Source organism: Aquila chrysaetos, chromosome 3 (assembly GCF_900496995.4).
Source record: "Aquila chrysaetos chrysaetos chromosome 3, bAquChr1.4, whole genome shotgun sequence".
Classification (NCBI taxonomy): Eukaryota; Metazoa; Chordata; class Aves; order Accipitriformes; family Accipitridae; genus Aquila; species Aquila chrysaetos.
The window spans coordinates 68,850,262-68,875,776 of NC_044006.1; the positions used below are offsets into that span (position 1 = coordinate 68,850,262).

Consider the following 25,515-nt stretch of genomic DNA (forward strand, 5'->3'; position numbering starts at 1 on the left):
CTACAAGTGGAGGAGAGTGAGGGGCCACTTCACAACTTTTATATCATTCAATATAAGAAGTTTTCTAGTTCTTCCCTTTTCCTGCTGCCACAATCCTCTTATCTTTTAAATTTTGTAGATATTTTCCATGAAAAATATTTCAGAGCCTAAAAAAGCAACGAGAAATGTTAGGAAGGGGCCTGGAAAGGATGGCAAATACCATCTGCTTTGTAGGGTAAATGCACTTACAGGTCTGTAAATGTGTTTTTCAGCTCCACAGTGTGCAGCAAAGTAACAGTTAGCTGAGCTAGGGCTCCTCAGTCTTTATTGTTCGTAGGTGCCAGAACCTCCCCAGAGGAAATTAAACAATGGATTACTGCATAAAGTGGCAGCAGGAAATATTTTATTTTGATTTATAAGCAGAATAAATCTTTAATGAAAGTAGCTTAGCAGAAATGTGTCTGCGGCTGCTGATTGACTCCATGTAATCTTGCTCAGAGGTAGCGCTGGTCAGAAGCATTTCTGTAAAGCTGTTTAATTTGCTGGAAAATGCTAGCAAGTCGTACCTGAAGTGATATCCAAGCCACCTCAGCTTTGGGTTTATTGGAGCTTGTGGTTGGCCACAGGTACTGTTTTCCTGGAGGACTTGCTGCTTGTGGTTAGCCCATCGTTTATAGTAGTCGAGGTCTGGAGAAAGCAGGAATCTTCCAAACCCATGTGGCTGTGGGACGGTCTCCTCACTTAGACTGAAACCAGTCTTTCAAAGAGAAAAATGCTGCATTTCTGCCACTTTTCTCTACAGCAAAGACAATGTCTCCGCACCGCTGACAGTAGCATGAGGTAGTTTGTACTGTTGGCAGGAGGAAGCCGGGAGGACTCAGGAGGCCCAGAAGGACAGCGATAACAACATTCAGAGCTTTTTTTTTTCCTTTTCACTTTCTTTTTCCTCACATTTATAGCAGGAGGATGGCCCATATGGCACTTTTTGATTCTGTCTTTCTAAAAGATCCAAGCACTTTGGAAAGTGTAATTAGAGAGGCATGTTTTATGCAGTCGCGTTTGTGGCACTGACTGGCTGGTTTTAGCATGAGCAACAACAAAGTGCCCTCATTTCGGTAACCGTTGGTTTCACAGCAAAACAATTGGGTTTTGGAAGGTCACAGCAAGGAAAAGAGTAGGAACTCAGAAATAGATTTTCATCCACTTTATTCACATATGTGCATCTGTATTTCAAGTGCCGAGAAGTCCTAATAAAGTACAACGCTTCCCTTTGCAGTCCAGCAAGAGAACCGGGGGTGTTTGAAGGTGTCCAGGAGAGATTTAGTCTCCCTGACTTGGGCTCCTAACTTACACCTACATTTTAGGCACTTAATGAAGTCCTGGCATTGACTTGAGTCCCTAAACTTCCCTTCTAGTTGGTGAAGTGAGTGGGTGGCTGGGAAGGTCTCCAGAGGATCAGGCAGAGAGATGGTATCTCTTGGGAGGCCTCCTGTTGTGCCTGCACCGTCCCATTGACGTCTGCAGCTTAGATGAAGGAGTCTCTTTTGTTCGTGCTGAAGCACAAGTTTAGCACGTAAGTTAGGTAGATTGGATCCCACATCTGCTTGGTATCTTGCCACGCTTGTTTGGTTAAAATAATTATAATCTTTTATGAGTTTTTAAATGAAGAACAGTACTGCAAGAAGGGAGCGTATGCTTTTGATGATGACATTTTGAGGTTGTTATCTGTATACCGTATATGAGAGGGAATTTGCAGAAGCAGAAGTGATTTTCTGTGTTTTGGGGTTTTTTTCCTTGTAAAGACAGACGTGCAAAATTTGGAGCATTATACATAAATTAGAATTTCAGAAAGTGTGAATCTCCAGAATGTCCTCTTCAGTACTTGTTTAAGCTGGAAGTCTGAAGATTCTTTTCCCTGAGGGTATGAAGCTGGTGTATTGGGAAATAATAATAGCCTGTGATAGTTTGCACATACCATACTTTTCAGAAGAAAGTTTCATAACTGGGCTGAACGAGGCAGTGGGAGCAAAGGAACTAGAGACTGAATTCTAGGGCTTCACATGTAGGAGGTGTAAGTCCACTTGATCCCCTTTTTTTTGGCAATTTGCCTGCAAAACCGGAAGGACTTTCCTCATAGAGAAGAGAAGGATAGCCTCATATGAAAACTTCGTGTTAAAAGAAGGTTCTGGGACAGTTTGTGTCCCAGAGGGTGAGCACCTGTGAGCACCTCCTGGGACACAACCTGAACTAGGGGCACATGGGTCAGAGACCTGCTGCTGGGAAATCTGTCAAACCCAAGATGTTGAATTTTGCACCCAGTTTAGTTCTGATGCTGAATCAGTGGCAGGGTTGCTGTGGGACTGAGAAGGGTAACAAGCAGGGAATAGTTTCCAAGGTTGAACCTGTTTTTTTTGATAACATTGGTATCCTGTAGTCTCTGCATAGTAACTTTTTGATGGTTTCTAAGCAATTTTCCCTCACTCTCACTTCTTAAAATAAATTCTGTTTGAAATGAACTCTATGGGGTAGCTAGCTGCTATAGATTTTCTTTTAATTGAATGTGGAAGAGTGGGGGACTGTGTGATAGAAAACACTTTCCAACAAGCAAAAATATTTGTTAAATCCTGCACCACATTTCGCTGAAATATCTTGATTTTATTCCTAAAAGCTGCAATAAAAGCATGAGCAAAAGGCGTCTAAACACACTTTTCTAAATAGAGAAACTCCAACATGTGAGGACCGATAGCACTGTGCTAGATGCAGGTGTACTTTCCACCTTGAGCTGAATCTATATACACACAAAACATTTCCTGAGCGAAGGAGCGTGATGTACAGTATGAGTGCAGTGCACTGCCCAGGGACACACGCCGCAGAGTTGATTAATGCTAGCAGGGACAAAGGTGAGGACTGCAGGTATGGAAAACAAGGTCTTTGTCACAATTATAGTGTGTTTGATTATTTAGTGGGTTTAAATTTTTTTTTCTTTTGCCACCATTTCCTTCTACCACCATTAATTTCTCTTTAGCTCTTTATGACTTTCAAGAATAGAAATACTCTGTTTAAAAAAAAAAATTACAGCTGAGAAAATGAAGAAAAAAATTCTCCCTCACGTGGGAAGGGAAACAAATCAGTGGCAAAGTTTAGCTAAAAGCATAAACTCCTTAAACATGTGCTAAGTGGATCTAAATCCCAACTTACCTTTCAACTATGCCAATTTAAATAGTTGGAGGAGTCTCATGAAATGTAAGTCCCAAGAAGGTTTTGGCCCTAAAGGCCATTTCATCACGAACAGTCAGACAAGAGGAGTTACAAGGGAAAAGACCGTTGTGTATTGCATTACTCAGTGACAAGACAGCCAATATTCCAAAAAGACTTAAATACTATGAATGGGAAAATCTTTACCCCTCTCTCCCTGAGTTGTCATGCTTTTAGGGATGAGTGGAACTGGTTGCCTCCTGAAAGATCTTCTGCTGATGAAATGGTGTTTATCCCTTCATTTTAGTTTTTTTCCCCTTCCTAAATGTTTAAGTTATTTTTAAAACATTTCCCTCTGTTTGTTTAAAGCCAGGACTTGAGATACAGCAACAAAGAAAAGCTTTGCATATGAAAACAGCTCTACTAATAGAGCCATAAATCTAATAAATGGATGTATGTACTACATAGATTTCATCAATAAAACTCAGAAAAAATATTCATGAACAGGTTACCCTTTGATTCTTCCATTTTTATTTGTTTCATGTTCAGTTGCCTCCCTTTTTCTATATTAGTCTTGTTGAATGGGCCTTAGGAAATAACGACAATTACAGAGTCAGTATTAAATCAAGAAAAACATTCCTCTTGAACATGGTATGAAATTAATTTCAAAATCTTTTTTTTTTTTCCTAAATTCTTCCCTGTCAGTTGTTTTCCCCAAATGTATTCATGATTAGAAGTAACTTGCCAAATTTCTGTGACTACACCTTGGTGTGTCGTTTGAATGTGAGGTGTTTATTCCAGCTTTGTTTAAGCTGCTTTTGTTGAACACTTTTAGCCACCTTATATCATTCCCTAAGGCTTTTAGTAGAAAGATGAAGAAAACATTTCTATTAATATTCTAGAGTACTAATTTTAAAGTGTTACATTGGGAGAAATATTTGACACAAACTTGGTGGCTATCTGAACTTATTTTCCACTTCTAGAGAACATCCAGGTAATGTCAAGGCAAGATAAGTACCAGTTGTAGCAAGTAGCAAGAGATGCTAGGAGGTCATTTAATGAAAAAGATCTGGGTTTTGATACTTCACATTGAAGACAAGGGATGTTACTGGGTCCTCAGCTGCTTCTGAGAGTCTCATTAGTGGCAGAAACCAGAGATGAACTCTTGTCTAGGAGGCTACCGGTCTGGTCTTTTGGCTCCAAATGCATCCTAAGTAATGAAGTGCTCTTCTCTGTGTTTGTCCTATTGTGTGTGCTCACATTGTACATTAAGGTGTTGATAATTCGTTGTAGCAGATGTAGCAGTTAATCATATTTTGGATCTAACAGGTGGAAGTGCCTATTTAGAAGGAGAAGAGCACTAGAAAGAGGGTGGTTCAGAAGGACTTCTCAGGCAAGAGGCCAAGATAATACATGTTATAACATCTCTGAGCCGGTGGCAAAGTTCAGACATGGGAAGGAGGTGAGCTTTGACTCACTGTGGGATAAAGAAATGGCTCATGCACCTTGCAAGACGTGATGCACCACTAAGATCAAATGATGTGTGGTAAATGGGACTACAACTTCAGAGCTGAAAATACGTAACAGTCCAGGATGATACTGCGGCTTGCTTCATGGTGCTTACAAAGAAGGGACATCATACTGGCACTGTGTTTTTGCACTGTTATACCAGGTGCAGTTTAAGGTACCCAGGAGAACTCCAGTGGTATTTTGGAGAGGTCCTTCTCTTCATGTGGGCTATGCCAGCAGAAGTTATTGGAAGTGCTCTGGTTAAGATGCTACTGGCAATGAAGGGAGCTTAATCCCTCCATTGATAGACCAAAGTTCATTTATTCTCATCTTCAGGGCAAGGTAAAAAGATTCACACTTTGCTTTCTGCAACTCTTTCTGGGATTAGGCCTTAACTTGGCAGTGTTTTGTGAGTATGGTATCAGAATTTGGGTGGTATTTGGAAAATTTAATGTGTAGGACACAGAAAAAATGGTCAAATTTTACATATATACCCACAATGCAGCTGTGGAAACATTTTTAAATAAGGAGATAAACATAAAAATAATCTGTGACTTTCACTTGTGGATGACAATAGTATTTGCTGTTCCATAAAGGAGGACTATGTTACTTTTTGGTGAAAACCAGGTAAAGTTAAAGTCTACTACCCTCAAATATTCCAACTCCCCCTCCCCCCCAGCATGTCTTTATAAAATACATACTTTTGCTATGAATTTCTGCCTTTTATATAACTCTTCCTTTGTTTCAGATTAGGGTAATATCTTTTTTGCTTTTTCTAGCTGGTAGCTCTCCTTCAGTGCTGTCGTGTCTCCCTCATCCTCTTGTCCTAAACTCGTGTGCTAATGCTGCTTTAGGTTGCCCAGCCGGCCAAGAAAACCCTATTCATAGCTAGGGAGAATTACAAGTTGCCTCTTGTTTCTGGCTGCTTGCTGTACCATCGAATTGAACCAAGAATAGAAGGGAGGGGTGACAAACTGCTCACAAGCATCCCCTCCTTCAAGCATGACCTGTTATTGCTCTGGGAATTATTCTCTGCCCTTTTCTTTTTGGAATGACTATGAGGGCTGGCGTCCAGGTCCTAAAATGTTTCTGTCCTCAGTCTGGTTAGTAGTAAATCCATTAATGTCTGTTGAAGACGGTTGGTTTCTGGATCTGATGTGTCTTTATAAAATATTTCTCTGACTATGTATCACAACTGCATTATTTTTAAAATTAATTATGTGAAGGTTTGCCTCCTTCTGACCGGGCTGTTTGTACTATCTAAAATATTCCAATGAACATCCAGTAACCCTAGTGCACTAAGCTCTAGTAGCTGTCCGTGTAGTGAATTGAAGCACGTTTCTGTATTTCTTTTATTAAATATGTGCACACACAACACATTTCTTTAAAGAAAATAAACAAAAAATTACAATGTCTCCCTATTGGGTGCATTGTATTTATACTCTGAGCATTGAAGAGAGTCTGGTAATTATAAAGTTGTTTAAGCATTTTTGTTTTAAAATTAAAAAGGTACTAAACTTGAGAAAACAAAGACAGTCAGTTATTTAATACTGACTAGTTCTTATATTCTTTTCGTATTTAATGTAAGTGGACTTTAGCTGGTTGCAAATAAAAATACTAAAGGACTAGCAATGCACACCATGATTTGTGTTCTTGCTGTCATCCAAATTCACAGAAAGAAGGAAACATATTAAAGAAATTTGATAAGACCAGGTGGTCTGAGTGAATAATTTTCCTTTCATTAACATATTCCCCTTATTAACTCTGTAATTAATTGTACATAGCTAAGGAAAGCTATGGAAATTGCATTTTGAGATGTATCAAAGCTGACTTTATGCTTCAGACTTCCATGCAATTTACTATTAATGAAGCAAGAGATGGAGGCCCCAAATCTATAATTATTACTTACTATTTGAATGACAAGCAAAGAATTTTATCAGCACAGTTTCAAATGAAAGGGGATTAGCAGCTAATGTTGAAATTGTTAATCTTTCTTATTAAAATAATTTTGACGAGAGTGTTTAGCCTGAAAGAGGTTTCTGGAACATCATTTACCATTAAAACAGCTATTTTCTGAAGCTCAGTATGAATTTGTCTAAGTTTGACAGCAGGGTGCAAATATTTTTTAAATGAATGAATATTTTATGGGAGCTAAGGCTGTTCATGTGTGAGCTGATGCCGAGCTGCTTGCTGTGTGCATATCTCCTGGAATGTGCAGCAGGATGGTAGTTCAATATCCATCTTACCAAAGTGAAGATGTCTACTGAGATAACAACGGAAAAAAGATACAGCAGAAAAATCTGAGAACTGAAATTGCACCCAAGGCTGTATCTGCACATGACTGATTAACAGGTGGGAGCCAGATCAGATTCGGGCCCTAGATCTTGGTGATATTTTTATGACACAGAAAAAGCCTATAATTACCTTTGGTAATAATGTTACTTCATGTTTAGCTAGGCCTTCTTACTCTCTTAAATGGTGGCATATTTTTAGGTTTCATATATTTTTATTAGTGTCATGTGCCTTGAGAGGAGTATTCGGTGGTGGGTGCTTTATACCTACATATATGCTTGTGTACAAATACCATGTACAGCAACAGTATCCTCATGTAAGTATAGATAAATGTTTGTGAGCAGAGATATAATAAACATGTCTTTTAACTGTTAATGAAAAACTACTTGGCATTTTAAATTTTACAACTTTTCCTTGCAAAATTTGCAATTTTCATCTCTCACAGAAGTGTACAAATGAAGCTGACAAGGCTGTTTTCGCTCCTCAGGATGAGGAAATTGCAAATATATAGTGACATAAATGGTGAAAAGCAAAGTAGTGATAATTTACAAAATTTCATTTGCAGTGGTCTCAGCCACATAAGTACTGGAGGAGATGTATGTAATAAGAACACTATTAATTTGCCTGTGTCCCATTATAGAAAAAAGCTAACGTAAGAGATGTCACATGTCTTTGCCAGTGACAAATCTTACCAGCAGAATAGATAGAGATCATTTAAATGCTTTAATTAAGACATTATTTGCTTGTGTAGATGGACTTCATATAAAGATACCATCAACACAACAAACCCCCATGTACCTGCTCTACCATGAGATTATTCCAAGCATTACCTGCGTGTGGACCACATTGGAACTTTACTGGGTTCACTCAGAAAATTACAGGTTACAGAACTAACCTTATATCTGTAGTCCTACAAATGTTCTTTGCAACGCTCTTGCAGACAGTGTGGTATTGTAGCAGAAAGTGCCATAGGCTGTGTGTTCGCTTCTTTCATCAGACAGAATCAAAGGTTTTTTAGCTTAAACGTAGCAGCTGTTAAATAGCGTGCAGTAATAATACCTGAAGAAGCACTTTCATTATAAAATCATGTTTTGTATGTATTATAGAATCACAGAATGGTTTGGGTTGGAAGGGACCTTAAAGATCATCTAGTTCCAACCCCCCTGCCATGGGCAGGGACACCTTCCACTAGACCAGGTTGCTCAAAGCCCCATCCAACCCGGCCTTGAACACTGCCAGGGATGGGGCAGCCACAACCTCTCTGGGCAGCCTCTTCCAGTGCCTCACCACCCTCACAGTGAAGAACTTCTTCCTTACATCTAATCTAAATCTACCCTCTTTCAGTTTAAAGCCATTACCCCTTGTCCTATCACTACACTCCCCATTAAAGAGTCCCTCCCCATCTTTCCTGTAGGCCCCCTTTAGGTACTGGAAGGCTGCTATAAGGTCATCCCAGAGCCTTCTCTTCTCCAGGCTGAACAACCCCAACTCTCTCAGCCTGTCTTCATAGGAGAGGTGCTCCAGCCTTCTGATCATCTTCATGGCCTTCCTCTGGACTCGGTCCAACAGGTTCATGTCCTTCTTATGTTGGGGGCCCCAGAGCTGAATGCAGTATAATTATGTGTTAGGTCAAAGACATCAAGGGTTCTTAATCTGTAAGAATCATAACAAACCATGTAGACCACAACAGTAGGAGACAGTCACCATGCCAGGTGGTAGGCTGGTGTAGTTAAGAGGTGGAATTTGTCAAGGATGAAGCTAAGGCAGAATCCAACCCCAAAGCTTTTCTAAATGGAGATATCTACTGCTTTAGTAGGAAGGCACCCAGAAGAGTTGGTTTGATTAACCACAGCAACCACACAGAAGCAGCAACATAAAATCCCTAGGACAGTGCTGGCTTACGGCGAGAGGGATGTCCTGCTACTGCTCGGGTGAGCATGTGTGATACCTGCCTGAGAAAAGTGCTTTCTTCTTTCCTCATTGCCTCCTTTCACCTATTGGTGTCTTTGCATTAGACCAGTTTGACTGAAAGCATTAGAATAGTGTCTAATTACTATTGATGTAGTGAATGTACTAATGGTGCCTAATATGCTGTTCTTCTGGAAGTCCAGAAATTACTTCTGTGTCACTTAAAGTTCTGCTGCAGTCAAGAAAACTCTGCAGTATCTGAGGGTATGCACCAGCCTTTGACTTACCATATATGTATCCTCACAACTGATTTTTGAGAAACTTTGTCCTTCAGGTAGGATTCTGGGGCCTGATACAAGAAATTTTGATTAAAGTCACCGGGAGCCTTTCAAGTCACTTCAGTAACCAAAATAATAATAAGCCAACTCTTACATAGCACTTTTGATCAGTAGGTTCAAAGCTCTTTTTAAAGGTCAATATCATTATCCTGTCTTTTTAGTCCAGGAAGCTCAGGCAAAGACAAGGAACTGTCTTGACCAAGACTAACCTTAAGGTCAGAAGCAGAGCCAGGAGTAGACCTCCATTCTCTGGTGTCCTAGTGCTCTGCTCTCAGAACTAATCATATTGGCTTTAATAGAAAACGGATCGTATCGAAGGGTAATATTTTTGCCCTTTTTTGTCCCTCATTAGTCTTTTTTAAGACATGAAAGTACGACATGAAAGTGTAAAGGAGTTCTGCACCTGGGTTTGTCAGATTTGATTCTGCGAGTTTAGTTTTGGCCTCGTTATCTAAGAGCAAACTATTCCATATTTGGAGAGCTGGCTAATACACATTGGAAAAGCTTGTGAAAACCAAACTGAGGATGTGCAGTCTGTAGTCAGTTACCTCTATGATCGAAAAGGATGCCATCTACTCATTTTTTCAATCTCTTCTGAATTGATAACAGTTTTCTTCAAGAATATATTCCCAACCTGCTAGATCCTTAGCCATCACACACATGCACATGCACTGTATTTTAGGTTCTTTATTTTGCTTTTTCCTTCTGTTTAGCAGTAAGCTGTACGTGTACTGTCTACTCAAAACTACTACTGTCACTCTCTCAATGTTTTCTCCTTGGTTCAGCATGTGAGAGGAGGTGTTCCAAGGAAAAGAAACAGCACAGGAGGAAATGTTGACATTTATCAATTATGACCAAAATTCGCTTCTTCCCATAGCATTTTCTTCATTTGCTGTGTTCTGGTTTTTGTTCTTCTGATTTTCTTTCTTTGCAGTACGGTGTCTTCTTTCATCATTTCACTTCTTTGTTGACCTCTACAGTCTGCTCTTGGCTTCTTTTTCTGTCCTCTTTAACATTGTCTTTCCCTCGTTCTTATTTTGCCCTCTGTCACTTCAAATATCCTCATCTGTGGATTAGACCAGTGTTCCTCAAACTTCTTTAAAGTGTTATCCCTTACTGGCTTCCATGGAAACCCAAGAGTCCCAGGAGTAGGTAGGATGTCTTCAGCTTACGCATTTCTAAAGCTTTTCTACTATCACTTCACAATCCCTTTTGAATGCTTTCATGAGAAGAATATTTGAGAATTTGAGAATCACTGAGCTAGGCCAACCTCAGCTGAAAATCCCATGGAGCATAGACAAAAGGTTACCTAAAAAATGGGACACTTCCTCTAGATTTGGGAGCTGGGTAGATGTCGGCTGCATCTTTCTCATGGCCAGCATTGCTCGGTCTCCTGCTGTGGTTTCCTGGATGTTGGTTTGACGTGGCTGTGAGTGTGACATGGAAGGGATAGGGCAGAAGTCAGGCATGTCTTCTCCCACGGTCATCTCCATTAAGTCCTGAAAGTACTTCTGTGGATCTTCACTGCTTGCTGTGCTCACTGGCGGTTACTCTAATTGGGTTGCTTCTCTGCCATTTGCAGTGTGCAAACATGGAACTTCCTAGGTCAGGGATCCGGTTCCAAAATTATCTTGAGTGTGAGGATTTGACCATTGAAGATGTTTGTGGAGTTTGAAGTTTCCTGTCTCTGACAGTTATAGGAGTTTTCTAAGGAAAAGGCTGATTATCCAGTCTGTTCTTTCCCTGCTTTTTCTCACAGGTGACCATATGTTCACTTGTGTTTATGCATATTCTGCCGCTAGGCTGTGGGTATAGCGTGGATTGCAAGACTTCTTGGATTTCATATTGCGTATTCTCAATTTTCACACAAACCTGTATGTGTGTTTGTGTACAAACTCCCCACTATCAATTTTGACAGCCCCTTTTTTTTTCCCCCAAAAAACCCCGCTGAAAAGCAGAGGGGATTTCCTTTATGAGTCATAATTTGCTCCTGGAGAAGCACCTTTTCACTTTTATTCACATAATTAAGAAGAGTAGTAAGAGTATTACTGCTTACCCCTTTGCTCTAGCAGGGATGTTATGTCTGTAGAAATAATATTTTCCTTTCTACCCTCAAGATGGCCACTGTCTAGCAGAGGCATAATTTGCCAGACTATCTATAAATCACATCATGTGCTGTATCGCTTTGATGTACTTGGTCATGGTTGCCTGGGTTTTCCTGGTCTCATTATCTCTGAAGAACTTGACCATGCTTGAAGAGATTATTTTTAAACATGACGTTTTCAGAATTCTATATTTATCTCTTGGTAATTTTTATATATAGTAAATGAAGATGACTGTACAAGTGCTCTGAAAAGAAACACAGACTTTAATTCATTAAAATCTAAATTTGCAAACACAGTACCCAACCGGGAACCCAAATTTAGATGCTTAATTGAGTTAGCAGGGCTTGGAGAGGAAGAAGGCAGGGAATTTGGTTTTGTGTTTTCGGCTAGGTAATTAGTGTATAGTAATATATTTTTAAAGTTTTCATTTCAGACATGCAACATCATTAGCAGGCATATAAATGAATCACAAATATGTCTTGGATTGCGGTATGACGTTCAAACCATTAGTAAAAAAATGAAGTGAGAAGGAGGGATCATCTGAAAAATAGGTTTAATGTGTAAGAACAAAATAGCAATTTCCTGTGAGAATGGAATTGGGTGTCAATATTTATCACAAAGAGTCAAAGGACTTGATGTGTATATTTTTTTGCAGTTTTGCTGCTAGTTTTTTATTCAGCTGTGTAGCTTGCGCTTGTACTTTCTAACAAAGCCACCAGAAGCGCTTCCCAAAATGTCTCAGTTGATGAATTCAACTGACACTATCCTTGGCGTCAGTTCCTATACTGCAGAGTTGTCTTTAATGGAGAGGTTGGGGTTTTTTTGTTTTGGATTTATTTTTAAGAAATGTCACAACATATCTCATGCTATGAAATAGCAATATTTGGCTAAGAGGTTTAGCCCTCCATTTTTTGAAATAACATTCTTCCTTTATTTAAAGGCTATTTATAATTGCAGATTTTTATTGTGAAATCTACTATAAGAAGTACAGAAAGCCTGGAAACTGATTTTGGCTAATTCATCTTTTAAATCTTTATTATTTAGTTTGGCATGTCTTTGTATAAACAGAATCTAATGTGCATAAATTAAATTCCTCTACTCATCAACCACTTAAACCCTGTACTTCTAAACAAAACCCCCAAACTGAAACCTATTCTAATTCCATTAGAGTCAGAACATTTGGTATGCTCTAATTACAAAAATTTTATCAGATATGGATTCATGAAGGTTGCATGACCTTTAGCCCTGTCTACAAACACGATCATGGGAAAAGGAAAAAACAGCGGTCAAGAAAACTGAGTTCTGAATTTCCCTGTAAAATAAGTGGTTTAGGAGCATATTCTGTGACCCTGGGAAATTCACTTCAGTGTTTCTGCCCTTTCATTTCCCATCTGTGAAATGGCAATGATAGTTGCCTCCTCTGCAGAAGTAATGTGAGTACTTTCAGACAGTTGGACAGAAGGAGCTATAGAAATACAGAGATTGTAAGGGAGCAAATTATTTTCCTTTTATGGTAATCATCATCTCCTTTTTGTTGAGGTTTATTTAAAGCAAAGTAATTGCAGAGGTGAAACTTCATAGGCATAATTTAGATTTCAAGAGAGGGGGTAAGGAGGAGGAGATGGCGGTGGTTGTATTTTAAGACTGGGAAGACACCATTAAGTAGCTGATAATCCTTGAGAAGGGATTCTTTGTAGAGTGAATTTCTTTATCTTCTGCTATATTTAGAGAGCCAGGTAGAGTAGCTATTTCATGATTAAGCATTGTAATTTTTTTTAATGTTTAATTTCTTAGCTCCATTTCCTTTCAAAAGCATACCTGCTTCCATCATTCCTATTCAATCAATGTTTAGCATCACATGTATTTTGCCATATTTCCTCCAGAGCTGAAAACCTGCGTCAGTCCACACCAGGTTGTATCCAGCCATTTCATTGGGATTTCACTGAGCACCTTTGGCAGCTGGGAGCTGTAAGAAAAGGGATTAGCGAGTGTTTGTCTGACACACACTGATCCCAGCACCTGCTGATTGGATTGAAGTAATCCTTTTACAAGTTACAAAACTCTATTATCAGAGCATTAAGAGAGGGGGAGGCAGTGATATACACTACATCAAGGGTATATTAATTTAGGTAAACAGAACATAGGTTGCCATTTAATGTACTTGTGAATTACAGTCATTCTTGCAAAAGTTGCACAATAGTCTAGTCTGGCAGATAATGCCATACACTGCTCATGCAAAGATGATACTTCTCTAGAAACCCAAGAGCAATCATTTAGAATTATTTTAGATGGCATGCTTAAAGCACAACTGCTCCCTGTGTACATGCTTAGTTGTTTACAATAATCCTTACATCTACAAATATAAAATTGAAACTATGGAATGTCATCGTTTATTGTTGGCTGACATTACCACGGAAGTTAATTTCTTTCTGAATAATACAACCTATTTGAAACAATCTAGGACTATTATTCTCAACCAGGCTGAATAGTTGCTTTGTCAGAGAATTGCCTTCCTCTGTTTTTTTTTAGTTTTCCTTCATCACCTACCATATTATGTATGATATTAGTAGTGTTTTATGCCAAATTACTAGTAAATCTTCATAGTAGTTTTCAATACTTAATTGAAAAGGCTTCAGAACTACTCCTTTCACTGGTGTAATCAGGTACTAAGAAATACGAGAAAAATTAGATCAAAACACATTATGGTTGTAATATGGCTGCAAAGACCGAGGAGGAAAAATAATTTATCAGTATTTTAAAAGACAAAATACAAATTCCCAGGTTTTTATTTCCTAGATTTTTTCATTTGTGGTTACCGTAGACAGTTCTTGCTGATAAGATCAGGAGATCCGGGATGGCACAGGACAAGTTAGAAAAGAGAAAAGAGCCTTTAGCCTGAAACGACTGACTAATCAGATGATGAAGTCCTGGCTCCAGTAAAGTCAGGAGTGTTGCCATTGACAGTAGTGGATGCAGAACGCTCCACGGGATTGAAAGTATGTGAGACTTTATAGCCAGATGTTAATTTACTGAGATTTACTAAGTTCTGTGAGATACTGACAATGAGTTGCCACAACAGAATTTTTATTTTTGTATGTATATGTATAAACTCAACGTAACTAGCCCAATAAAGTCACATTTCTCTACAGTTAATGCTGAAAATTTGATTTGCCACGTTAGGACTAAAGCTAGTGCTTTTAACAGCAGTTATGGAGTGATATTTCAGAGATGGAGCTGGTCTTGGCAACAGCTATAGGCTCTGCATTATTGCAGGTTGGTTGGATCAGAGCATCAGAAACATCTATGGTGCTTCAATAGAAATATAAGTATTGGAGAAAACTGATTTTCTTAACATGTTAGTTGATTGAAAGAGTTAAATTGGTTGAGATAGTGCATCCTCTCTTTATTTAAGGTCTGCTTTCTTAAGGAAGAAAGGTGGGAAAGGTATGGGTATAGTTTGGCTCTGCTCCCATGTTGTCTTCTACATGGGACACCACTGAGAGCATTCTTCATGGAAACATGTGTGATGAGCTCCCAGCCTTTGCTCTCTGCAACACCATGGCAGCTCAGAGAGAGACCGACCTTCTGTAAACAAGAAAGAGCCCAAAGTAACTTCAGTATTACTATGAAACAGTGTTAGGAGATGTGAGAAATCCTTAGAAAGTGTGAAGAAACATTGTGGTGCTCTGCATGGTCTGAATATGCTTCAGGATTCTAATAGTGACACTTATCTCAGGGAGCTTTATTTGAGCAGATCTGGACAAGTATGGGTGCACCAAAATAGAAGAATAAAGTAATCATAATTTTGTACAAGAGGAGGGGGGAGGAGGAAAGAGGAGAAATGAACTTTTCTATTACTGTTCCCTGAGTCCAGACTCCAACCCTAGAAAATAATGGAGCACATATTAAAAAAGAAATTGCTGATTATCTAGCGAGAGATTTTTCAAGGGCATAAAAGGGAGATAAGTGTGAGGGTCTCATTTAAGAGGATGGGGAAGGCTGGAGTCTTTCCTTTGTGTGTTTGCTAATCTCCTCCATCCTTTCCATTGGATAGCTGCACAATGAGTAAGAATGTGCATAATTTTATAAAGAATAAATCTTGCCTGGACAAACTTGATTGCTTTTTATTTAACTAAAACTACAAAACCAGTAGATGAAGTGAAAACAACAGATGTAATATATCCAGATTTTAATAAAGCCTTGAAACTGTCTCATGAATAGTTAATTGAAAAATTAATGTCAATTTTTTAGAAGACAATTATGTGGATTGAAACGTGGCTAAAGGGTGATATACAAAAAGTAATGATCAAAAGCTATGTATGGGAGTGTCTGGCAGAGTACAGGAATTGCTGTTAGATCCAGTTATATTTAATTTTTTAAATAATGATCTGGAAGTGGATGTAAGTGACAATGACTTTTACAAGTGGTATCACAGTGTAAAGTTCTGCACAGAAGTGATGACAGAGGAGTAAGTCAAAAGTTTGAAAACCTTAGACCTGAAAACACATCCAAAAACTAAACTATCTTTGAAGAAAAGAGTCACAAGAAGAGATGTCTATAGTTTGCATAGATCCATTAATTAATGATCTGTGAAGACACTGAAATATATACAAGCAGAAATTACACAGAACAGCAATATTCTGTGTAAGCAGACTAGGGTTGCAATAAATGGATTGGTGACAATGGGTAGCAAATTAAGTTTGCAATAGAAAAGCAATACTATTGGCATCCCTATGAAAAATCCATCTCAAATGAGGACTGCTATTCCTTATTGAAAATATTTGAGTATTTCCAGGAATACAGTGTATAGTTCAGAACAGTTTGTGTCCCAAATAGTAATGAGCAGTGTTTTAGGCTTCTACTTTAGATACAGGCCACCTAAATGTTAGAAAGTTTCTTAGTGAAGTGCAAGAAACAACATTATTTGAAGGCCTGGAAATGGGTAATCAGGTAGACTTCCTCCATCTCTAAATTCTATAGCACTGCGAGTAATATGAGTGGGAACAGAGAAATTTACTGTGAAGCCACTAATGATAAGGTATTCAGCCAGGAAAAGGAAGGAGAAAATCATGTGCTGTGTTGAAAGTAATTTGGAATTATGCAGAAAAGTCTTCCTCTTACATATAGTCAGTGCAATATGTATTGAAGAAGACAAAGAAGTTTAAGCAGAATAGCAAAAACGCTGGGGTGTCCTGTGCCAGAACAATGTAGCCTACAAGTTAGCAGGGAACAAAGGCAAAAAAAAGCTTTTACTTAAGTCAATTGGAGAGAATAACAAAACAAATTGTTTCAAGTATGGTCATTTAGTGCACAATTGGCTATATAATAGCTAAGGCCAATTCTCTTCTCTCCAGATTGCTTCTGAAGAACCCAGTGAAGCACCACAGCACTGCCTGGCCCTCTGCATCTCTGGAAAAAGAGGCAGCAGTTTGAAAGCAGTGGCTCTCACACTGTTAGGTGAAAGGTGTGGATTTGAGTGGTCACTGTTCACAAGGATTAAGATAATGTCCCATCCACTTCTTCAGCTGACATTTGAGATTCGATTAGACCTGTCGAGGTCTGTCAATTTAACAGTTGCCCATCTTTTCATTAAAAGAGACATCCTCAGTCTTGAAAAGAGCATCTAATCAAGTACCATATTGGAAGTATGTTGTCAAAAATAATTGCTTTTTGTAATAGCTGAACATCATCTAATAAAATAGGTGTTTTTAAAAGAAATATCTTGACAGATGCAAACCATACTATCTCTGAAGAAGGTATCTGGAGATTGACCAGACAATTAGAATTTAATTGTTGTATTTGTTAACCTTAATTTAGTCACAGAGCACGTACTGGATGCCACTCCTTGATTAAAAAAAAAGTAAAGCAAAACAAAGTGGTTTGACACCATATTACAACATCAACCGAGTGCTCAGGAAGTTTTACTAAAGCCAAACCAGGCTGTTGTGCTCTGTCTTTGTGTCTGTGTTCAGGCACGCTGAATCTGTCTTAATATTTGCCACTGGCACTGGTTCTCTTGGCCAGAGATTCATTGTCCCTGGGACAGTTTTTCATCCTCTGGCTGAAAGCTCATCTTTTGCCTTACGACTGGCATGTCTCACACAATAATAATAGATTTTACAACACATCCCCCCTCTCCACATAATGTCGATGCATCCTTCTTATCCCCATAACATGTCTGGTAGTGAGAGCATCTCATCTGTGTATACAAGAGAAAGTATGAACTGGGCTACCAATTGTCCTTGCAGGTGAGGCGCTGGGGACAGAAAATTAAGACTTAATGAAACTTAAGGTACCTCAGGAGATCTGTCCAAGCAGACAGTGTTTGTTTAAATAATATACTTGGGATTACAGGACTTGTCTTGATGTGGACCTCTTGGTGAGACCAGACCTCTACCTTTTGCAGCAGGCTTTGAGGAGCATTACGGTAACAGTGGTGACAACCTCTGTTTATTTTACCTGCTGCTTTGGGACAAGGAAAATCATGTGCGTTTGACATGTTGGTAATGAATTTCTTTTGTACCAGGCAAATGCTGTAGAATGTCTCATGAAAACATCCTAATTAACGAGTGGATTTGAGTAGACATACAATCTCTAAAATATCAGAAGTTCCACTCAATTTAATGTACATCCAGCAGCTCCCAAGAGAGTGTTTCAAAATCACTCAGCTTCTGTTTAGCAAAATGGGGATGAGCGTAGGGGCTCTGAAGGACTGTAAATGAAAGATTACTTAACTCTGAGGGAATTGTCTGAATCCTGAATGTTTTAAAGCAAGCTTCTTTCTCGGTAGCTTTTTTAAACGTGTGTAAAGCAGATGTTCATATTGTGCAGAGCCTTCCACAAGCCTGTTCAAATAGTCAAACACCTTTTCAAGACCTGTCAGGAAGTGCCCTGTGAATCTGATCCATGCGATGCAGGTGTTGAAACTACATGAAAAGTGGTTGCCTGGTTAAAGTAAAGTTTTCAGTGTGTTTTCATTTGAACATTCATTTCTCTTTACACTCAGGATTCCCTGAAAAAGGAAGGTAAAAGTAAAAGGAGTATTCCTTTTTAGAGAGAGATGAGTTATTTAAAAATTCATGTGCACTAAAAGCAATCAAATTACCTTAACTGTGTCACATTTGATGATTTAAAAAGAAAACAAATTTCTTTTTAAAATGCAGTCCTTGAAATCATCGAATAGGCAAGCTGGAGCCAACGGGAAGCTCCTTGCTATGTACAGCCCTGCCTTAGGAATCAAATGTTCATGGCCCTTTTCGTACAGCTTCGTGAATCTTACAGTACTTTGGAGAGATTCAGTGTTGGCGGATCTGTATATCTGCATAAAATGTCCCTGAAGTCTATGGGACATTGGTGATGGGCATGTCAAAATGAATCAGATTATAAAACTGTGGTTTAAAATGGGAAGATGCTACGGGCTGGTCCTTGATTGCCTGATCTCTGCCTGCTGCATGCTAAACAGCTTCTCTGAAGCCAGGAGTCTTGGCTCAGTGGTGTTGTAAGATTTTGCTATTTTTTTCCTTTTGCCTCATAAAAATTCTTATATACCAACTAGTCTCTGCTCAGGAGGGATTATCTTTTTATTATGTTCAGTATACATATCCAGGCACAGATTTACTAGGAGAAAAGAACGGGATCTTTAGCCTCCCTCCTTTCCCCAGTAGCAACAGCCTTTTGGCAAGGACAAGCAAACTATCAGAGGATGGTTTCCTCCCGTTAACTTGCAGGTTAAGGCTGGGAACACGTTAGCTGACCAGCTCCCCTAACACACGATGGGGCCGCGCAACTCTCCCAGCTCCCCATCTGTCAGGTCACAGCTCTGTCCACTGCAATGCTTTTTCCTTCATTATAGAAAAGAAGCAATCACCCAGTAGGTGTTTTGATTGTATCTAGGCCACCACTATTTTTTACCTCCTTTATAAACCTTTCTTCTAATGCAATATATTTCTGTGTCCCTAAAGATACCCTTTCTGGAAGCGTCACTTCTTGAATTGTTTTTCAGTAACAGGTTTGATTTACAAATCTCGTGTAAAGACGCACACACCCGACAAACCCTGCACAAAACAAAGCTGTGTGTCAGGGGCTCTTTTGTAACTGCAAAAACCATTCAAGCTGCAAGAGAGAGCAGTATCCTGCTTCACCGGTGGGGTGGGAAGCGCGGTGGAGCGACAGCTTTAGCAGAGCTCCCATTTGGCGGAAGACAAGCTGCAGGCTTTTTGCACCTTCTGTTAAACCTGCTGAGAGGGCATGAGAGCCTTTCTTCTTTAAGGCATGTTTGGGAAGAACTATTTGACATAACAGAGATTGTTTATGGAAGAGGTTTTCTAAGCAATTAAACTGCTTTTTATACTTTTCAGTGAATCCTTTCCAGGAGCTTTTTCCAGACAAGTGTTGCTACAGATTAGGCTGTATTAGGGAGTGCTCCAGCAAGAACCGCTTTGGCTGGTGTTTGGGCCAGAGGCACCCACAGCTCTGCTCCCGACCCCCGGCCAGACCCTGAGCCTGTCCCCTAAACAGCCTGTCCCTTTTTTAATCTGTTTAGGGATGTCAACTTCAACCTACCTTGTAAAGGTAGTATGGAGTTTAATTTACAAATATGAACTGGGTGTAATGTGAGATTATTCTGTTGCTTAGCGTAGGAGAAGATGACAGACTCTGAAAGGTAATTTGACTGTGTAAGTAGGCTTACAGTACCAGGTGATCACTTTCTTCATTTTTGTGCTAAAGGGAAGGGAAGATTTCTGTTTTTCCCCACCACTCCTCCTTTCTGCTCTCTTCCCCTCACATGCTTGGACAATTTTCAAGTCCATGGGGTGAAGGAATAGGGTTTTAGTTCACTTTTGGCAAACCTTTGGAACTGAATTCTCGATCCATTGCTGTACTGAATCTCTAGCCTTGGGAGATCTGCACCAATATACTCTGATCATTCCTGCCACAGCCAGTTAATTTTTCTTTGGTGGTGCTTCTCCTAACACTGTTGACTTTACTGAATGCCAGGTACGATCTTTAACAACATATATTAATATTAATTAACAGCACCTTCTCAGTTCAAGACCCTCTCTGTGCCAGTCCATGTGCAGGACGAGTTCCTAATGGCCTGGTACTTGAGCCATGACACTTCAGCCTGACAAGTTTTTAATTCTTCTTAACAGCTGTATCATTGTTGTGACTTGCATATGTGCTTGAACTCTAGTTTTAAAAGCCTTTGGTTTGACGTGAGCTGTTGTTGTAGTAAGTAATTTTTATCAATGGGCTTTTGTTTCTTTTTCATTGCCTGATGAAAGAGACATTTGAGACATTTGGGCTTACATTTTCTAGGTACTGAAGAAGAAATAGTTTCTTCCTGAAGCTCAGTAGCTGGGGGTTTCAAGCCTTTCTTTTCTGTTAGCACTGGTATATGTTAGCATTCTCATTTTGTATAGCACAAATAAGCTTAAAGTTAACTCTCTTAAGTGAACGAAATAGCCATAAGACTGAGTGTGTTTTGTCCCCAAAGCTCAGGATTCCCGTGCTTTCCTTCCTGAGATACATCCTTATAGCTTAGCTTTGAGCTTAGCTAAGTCAATGCTTAATACAGTATTCTTTTAATTCCAGTCCTACATGGAAGATCATCTGAAAAACAAGAATCGTCTGGAGAAGGAGTGGGAAGCTCTGTGTGCTTATCAGGCTGAACCCAATGCCACCACCGTTGCACAGCAGGAAGAAAATACCCAGAAGAACCGCTCACGGACTGTAGTACCATGTATGTACAGTTTAATTTGGATGATTGCCTTTTAAGTTCTTGATACTTTTCTCAATATCCTTTGCACAGTGATTTGAAAGCTACAGATGACAGGCAAACAGAATATGGAGTAGCTTATATGTGTACTAGAAAACTAGCTACAACCATGGGCTGGGTGCATGTCCTGTTGTCATATCAGACACTGTTTGTCTCCTTATAAGTTGCATATATGTTACAAAAATGCATAACTATGTCACATAGCACTGCTGCTGCAGCTGTGCTGTCTCATGAAATTCAATAGCCAGAGTGCTTTTCAGTGCTGGAATATACTTTCTGTACAAGAGTGGCATCTGTAGCCATTCAACAGAAAGAAGTTTGGCTTGTGTTTAGACAAGTTGGTAGCATGTCCATCCAACAGTAATACCAGCAGTCTATAATCAGAGCTAGATGATCTGTTTATCAGATACTCAGCTGTACTGAATGAGCCCCTTTAGGCTTTAGTGGATAAGCTTGCAAACTGGCTTCTCTCTCTGCTAGGCTTAGGATAAAAAGAGAAAAAGAAAAAAAAAAAGCAGCCAGTGTTTATATTCCTAGAATCTGCTCTTTCCTGTAAGCAGCCACCTTTCTGAGCTTGAAATAAAAGCAGCATATATTGCCTATGCAAATATATGTATCTCATAGATTACATTGGTAATCTATGGCCACACATTTTATTAAGCAACCAATGAAACAAAACTGAAACTGAGAATATATGCACAGTCCACAGCAACAAAAATGCTCGCAGTCAGTGTGCCCACAACCCAGCTGGGTAGCTTGGCAAACGTATATAGCTATTTTAATTTTTAAAGTGCCCTGAAAACATTAATTTTCCCTATGAGAGCCTTGAGTAAGTACTATTCCTCCTTTAGAAATGAGGAATGACAGGTAACACGTTAAGTAAATGTCAGAGCCAGATTTAGAGTGAAGATTCTTTGGAAGTACATGATAATTTAACTGAGCCCATCAGTCCTTGCCTATTTGCTTCAGCAGTATTTGGCGCTCTTGTTTATGTAGTGGCTTTTTTGCAATACTTTGCTGCTTAGGAGAGGAGTACGATAGTTTGGTGATATGAATTCTCCTGAGTAAATGTGGCGCTGGTGGAAAGCCTTTTGGGGCAACAGCAACAGTTTGCTGACTTCCATGTGTTTTGGGATCAGGTCTGTTAAAAAGTTCTAAAGAAGTCACCATGAAAGTTAAAGGAGTGCAAGATTTCTGTGCTCTTTTCCATCCTGAAAAAATAGCATTTAGCCATTATGACAGGAAGTGAAAATTGCTTTATGATAATATGTATTGATCCAAGTTAATCTTCCTGCTTAAAGTGTTCTTTTCAATGTGGACTTACAGTCAGACCATCTTAAGCTATTCCAAGTCCCTGCTCATAAATTAAGCCAGATTGTTTCTGGTTGCTGCCTTGGAGACAGCATGGGAGCTACAGGTGTTGCCAGATATTGCTGCTGGTTATTCAGCTGATGTAGGAAACATGTCTGCGTGACAGAACGAGCAATAAGATAGGGACCCTCAGACTAGAGCGTTCTAGCTCTGAATCCAGAAGTAACATAGCTGCGGCAGTCCTAAAGAGCAGAGATTTTTAGCTTGTGTGTCATGCCACACTAGAGAGCTGAGCTATTTTCAGAGCTAAGATAGTCTGTCTCTTTTCATCATATTGTACCATGTGGATGAATCAGCCTACACTAATAAGCCTTCAGCTGACGAGTCTCTACCATTGCTTCTTCCATGGCATATTGTTATGCCTGTTCTTCCTGTTCTTCTGTTCTATCGCCAAGTCTAGACTGAATCGGTACTACCTGGGAAGGTATTTGGACATGGACAAGGTGGCTGCAATTTATCTGAAGCTTTAATTAGAAGTATTTTATCACATTTAAAATCCCTTAGTACTTTTACAAGAGCGAAATGCTATTTTTTGGCTTTGTGACAATGTGGAAACTTCTATTATAGCTATTAGTGCACTGGGAGCTTTCCTTTTTGACTGAATTGCACAAAATTACCTGCCCTCACTTTCTGAAGTTGCTGCGCACTGTTAAACAGTCATGTTATATCCTTAAAACTACTTTGATGATGGGTGGAAAGTGTGGCATAGAGTTTAAACAATATTAAATTTTGATAAGGTGATGGTTATTGTAGACTCTCAGATTAGACTGAGATGAGAAAGAGCCCAGTTTGCCCACTTTTTTTTGACTATGTTTGACACTAAATCTATAGCAAAAAGTCACAGATTTGCTTCATAATGAACTAAGAAGCAATGCTCATATGGTTTTGATATGCTACAAAGTTGTTATGCCATATTCAAAGTATTCTCACTGAGTAATGCCTTTTTAGCATTTCCTTACCCCTTTCATATTCATAATCACCTTGACAGGGTAGAACAAGATTGCCAATTCATGTAAAAGATTTCACCTTAGGAAGGCTTAAAAGAAGCTTTAATATCATGTTGCATTTACTTTGCATTTTCCTTTCTTAAGCAGTCTTAAAACAATACAATTTTATTTTTTGCTGATTATATAACTGATAAAATTTCTAGATTAACGTTATCTTTAATCTCACAATTTTATCATAGATTTACTTTTATACCTATCTTCTCTATTTACAAACAGCTTTGAAAATACTTGGTAGCAGAACACCTTGACACTGCACTTAATGAATTACTAGTTAAAAAAATTCTGACTGTTGAAGTAACTTGGACCTTCTCGATTAACAAAACTGCATCCTTTTATCCAACCAACAAGCAGATTGCTATAATTTAGTGCAACGGGATACCTTTTTTCCATATGAACACATGAGCAGCTCTATTTGTTGATGTCCGAAAAAAAACTTTCCAGACTTTATTTTCTCTTTTTGCATCTTTGCAAAATAAAACCATCTCAATAGGGTCAATACTGTATGTTGTTATTTATGTATACCATAGATACATACAGGTATTTTAAAAATTTAGCAAACAACTTTTTGCAGTGGTCATCTGTCAAAAGCTGTCTACTATAGCTGTGTCCATGGGTCATGGCATATGTTAGAGCAACCTACTTACCTCTGTGCTTTGGTTTTCCTCCAAAGGAAAGCAAAGCATTTAGGGGCAGAGTGTGCACCCAGCTCTGAGGTTTGTGTGCAGGCAGAGCACAGCCAGGGGTTGTGCACTGACGACGGGACTGCCTGAGCAGAGGGTACTTGCTCTGGGTGTGTGCATTATCCGTATCAGTAATGCATGTACAAATAGTGCTCAGGCATAAATGAACTTGATTTCAGTTCAGATCTAAGAAGAGCTCTGTTTTGTGCAGATAACCTATGGGCAAAATAATCAACACATTATGATTCTTTGCAGTCATCAGACTGCTCTACTTTTGCTCCTCAGTACTTCTTCACTTCCTTACTTCAGTGTAGTTCTGTAGAGTGCTTTGTATGGAAAAAAAAGTATCAGTCTAAATCTAGAAGGAAGAGAATGATGATCTGGGCAGAATGTGCCAGGCTGATTGTTGTGAGGTTCACTCTGCTGTGTGATGCCTAGATTCAGGCAACCCAAGTCGCCCATATTCCTTGTTTGCCTTTGTTTGTTGGTTCTGTTCCTTCAGAAGTATCTGACTAAAAGGAAGCAGAAGACACAGAGAATTAGGTAAGATGTGAGTCTTACTTTTCCAAGCTTTCAGTCCCCATCTGAAAAACGGCGAAAGTAATAGATCTTAATTAAGTCGTAGGGCTACTGTGAGATAAATAGAAGACCGTGAGATGGCATAATACTGTAGTATTGGTCACTGTTTAAATAATCCAGATAGATATGACGTTTTGCACTCAACTCAGTCATTTAAACACAGGAATCCAGTGCCATTTGAGATGCCTGAAGTATTCAAGGTACCCACACAGGGCTAGTAGGTGTAACACAAGCTCTATGGGAGACCTGTGCCCTCCCAGCTGCTAGCCTGAGTGTCCTTAGGGAACCTCAGATATCAGTAGAGGCCTACACTGAGGCATTGAATCAAGTTCTCTGGGCATGATTCTCTGAAATCGTAGATTAAGATGCCTAAATTTAAGTGTCTCCATGTAGCTGCCTCCATATGAGCCAGGTGTCAAAGCACCCATTACAGCCAGTGAAGAGCTAGTCAGTGCAGTGGCATCGAGAGAGCTGTGCAATGGCCAAAAGTTGCTCTTTGGTTTACAGTGAAATTAATAGCTCTAGGATGCCCTCATATATCCTGTGCGAGCTTCAGATGCTCGTCCAGTAGCGTACAAGTCTTTACGTCTTGTGTCATACGTGTTCTCCTTGTGCAATGTCTCATCTACTCTACCATTTCTCAAACAGTACATGTTCATGTTTAGCCAACTAAATCAAGCTCCATTAACTGTAACCTAACCCATATGAAGACATCTGTATGTAGACACCAAAACTTAGGTTTCTCAGTCTGTCAGTTGAGTTTTTATATACTGC

General features: G+C 39.3%; 1 protein-coding gene across 1 annotated transcript in view; it reads left to right on the forward strand.

Annotated features, from left to right (window-relative positions):
* The window catches only part of PTPRN2 (protein tyrosine phosphatase receptor type N2), a 664,954-nt gene that overhangs the window by 580,169 nt on the left and 59,270 nt on the right, over positions 1–25,515 (forward strand). The window contains exon 15 of the mRNA XM_030008997.2: positions 20,921–21,068. Coding sequence (XP_029864857.1) covers positions 20,921–21,068 — 148 coding nt within the window. The remainder of the gene's footprint in view (positions 1–20,920; positions 21,069–25,515) is intronic.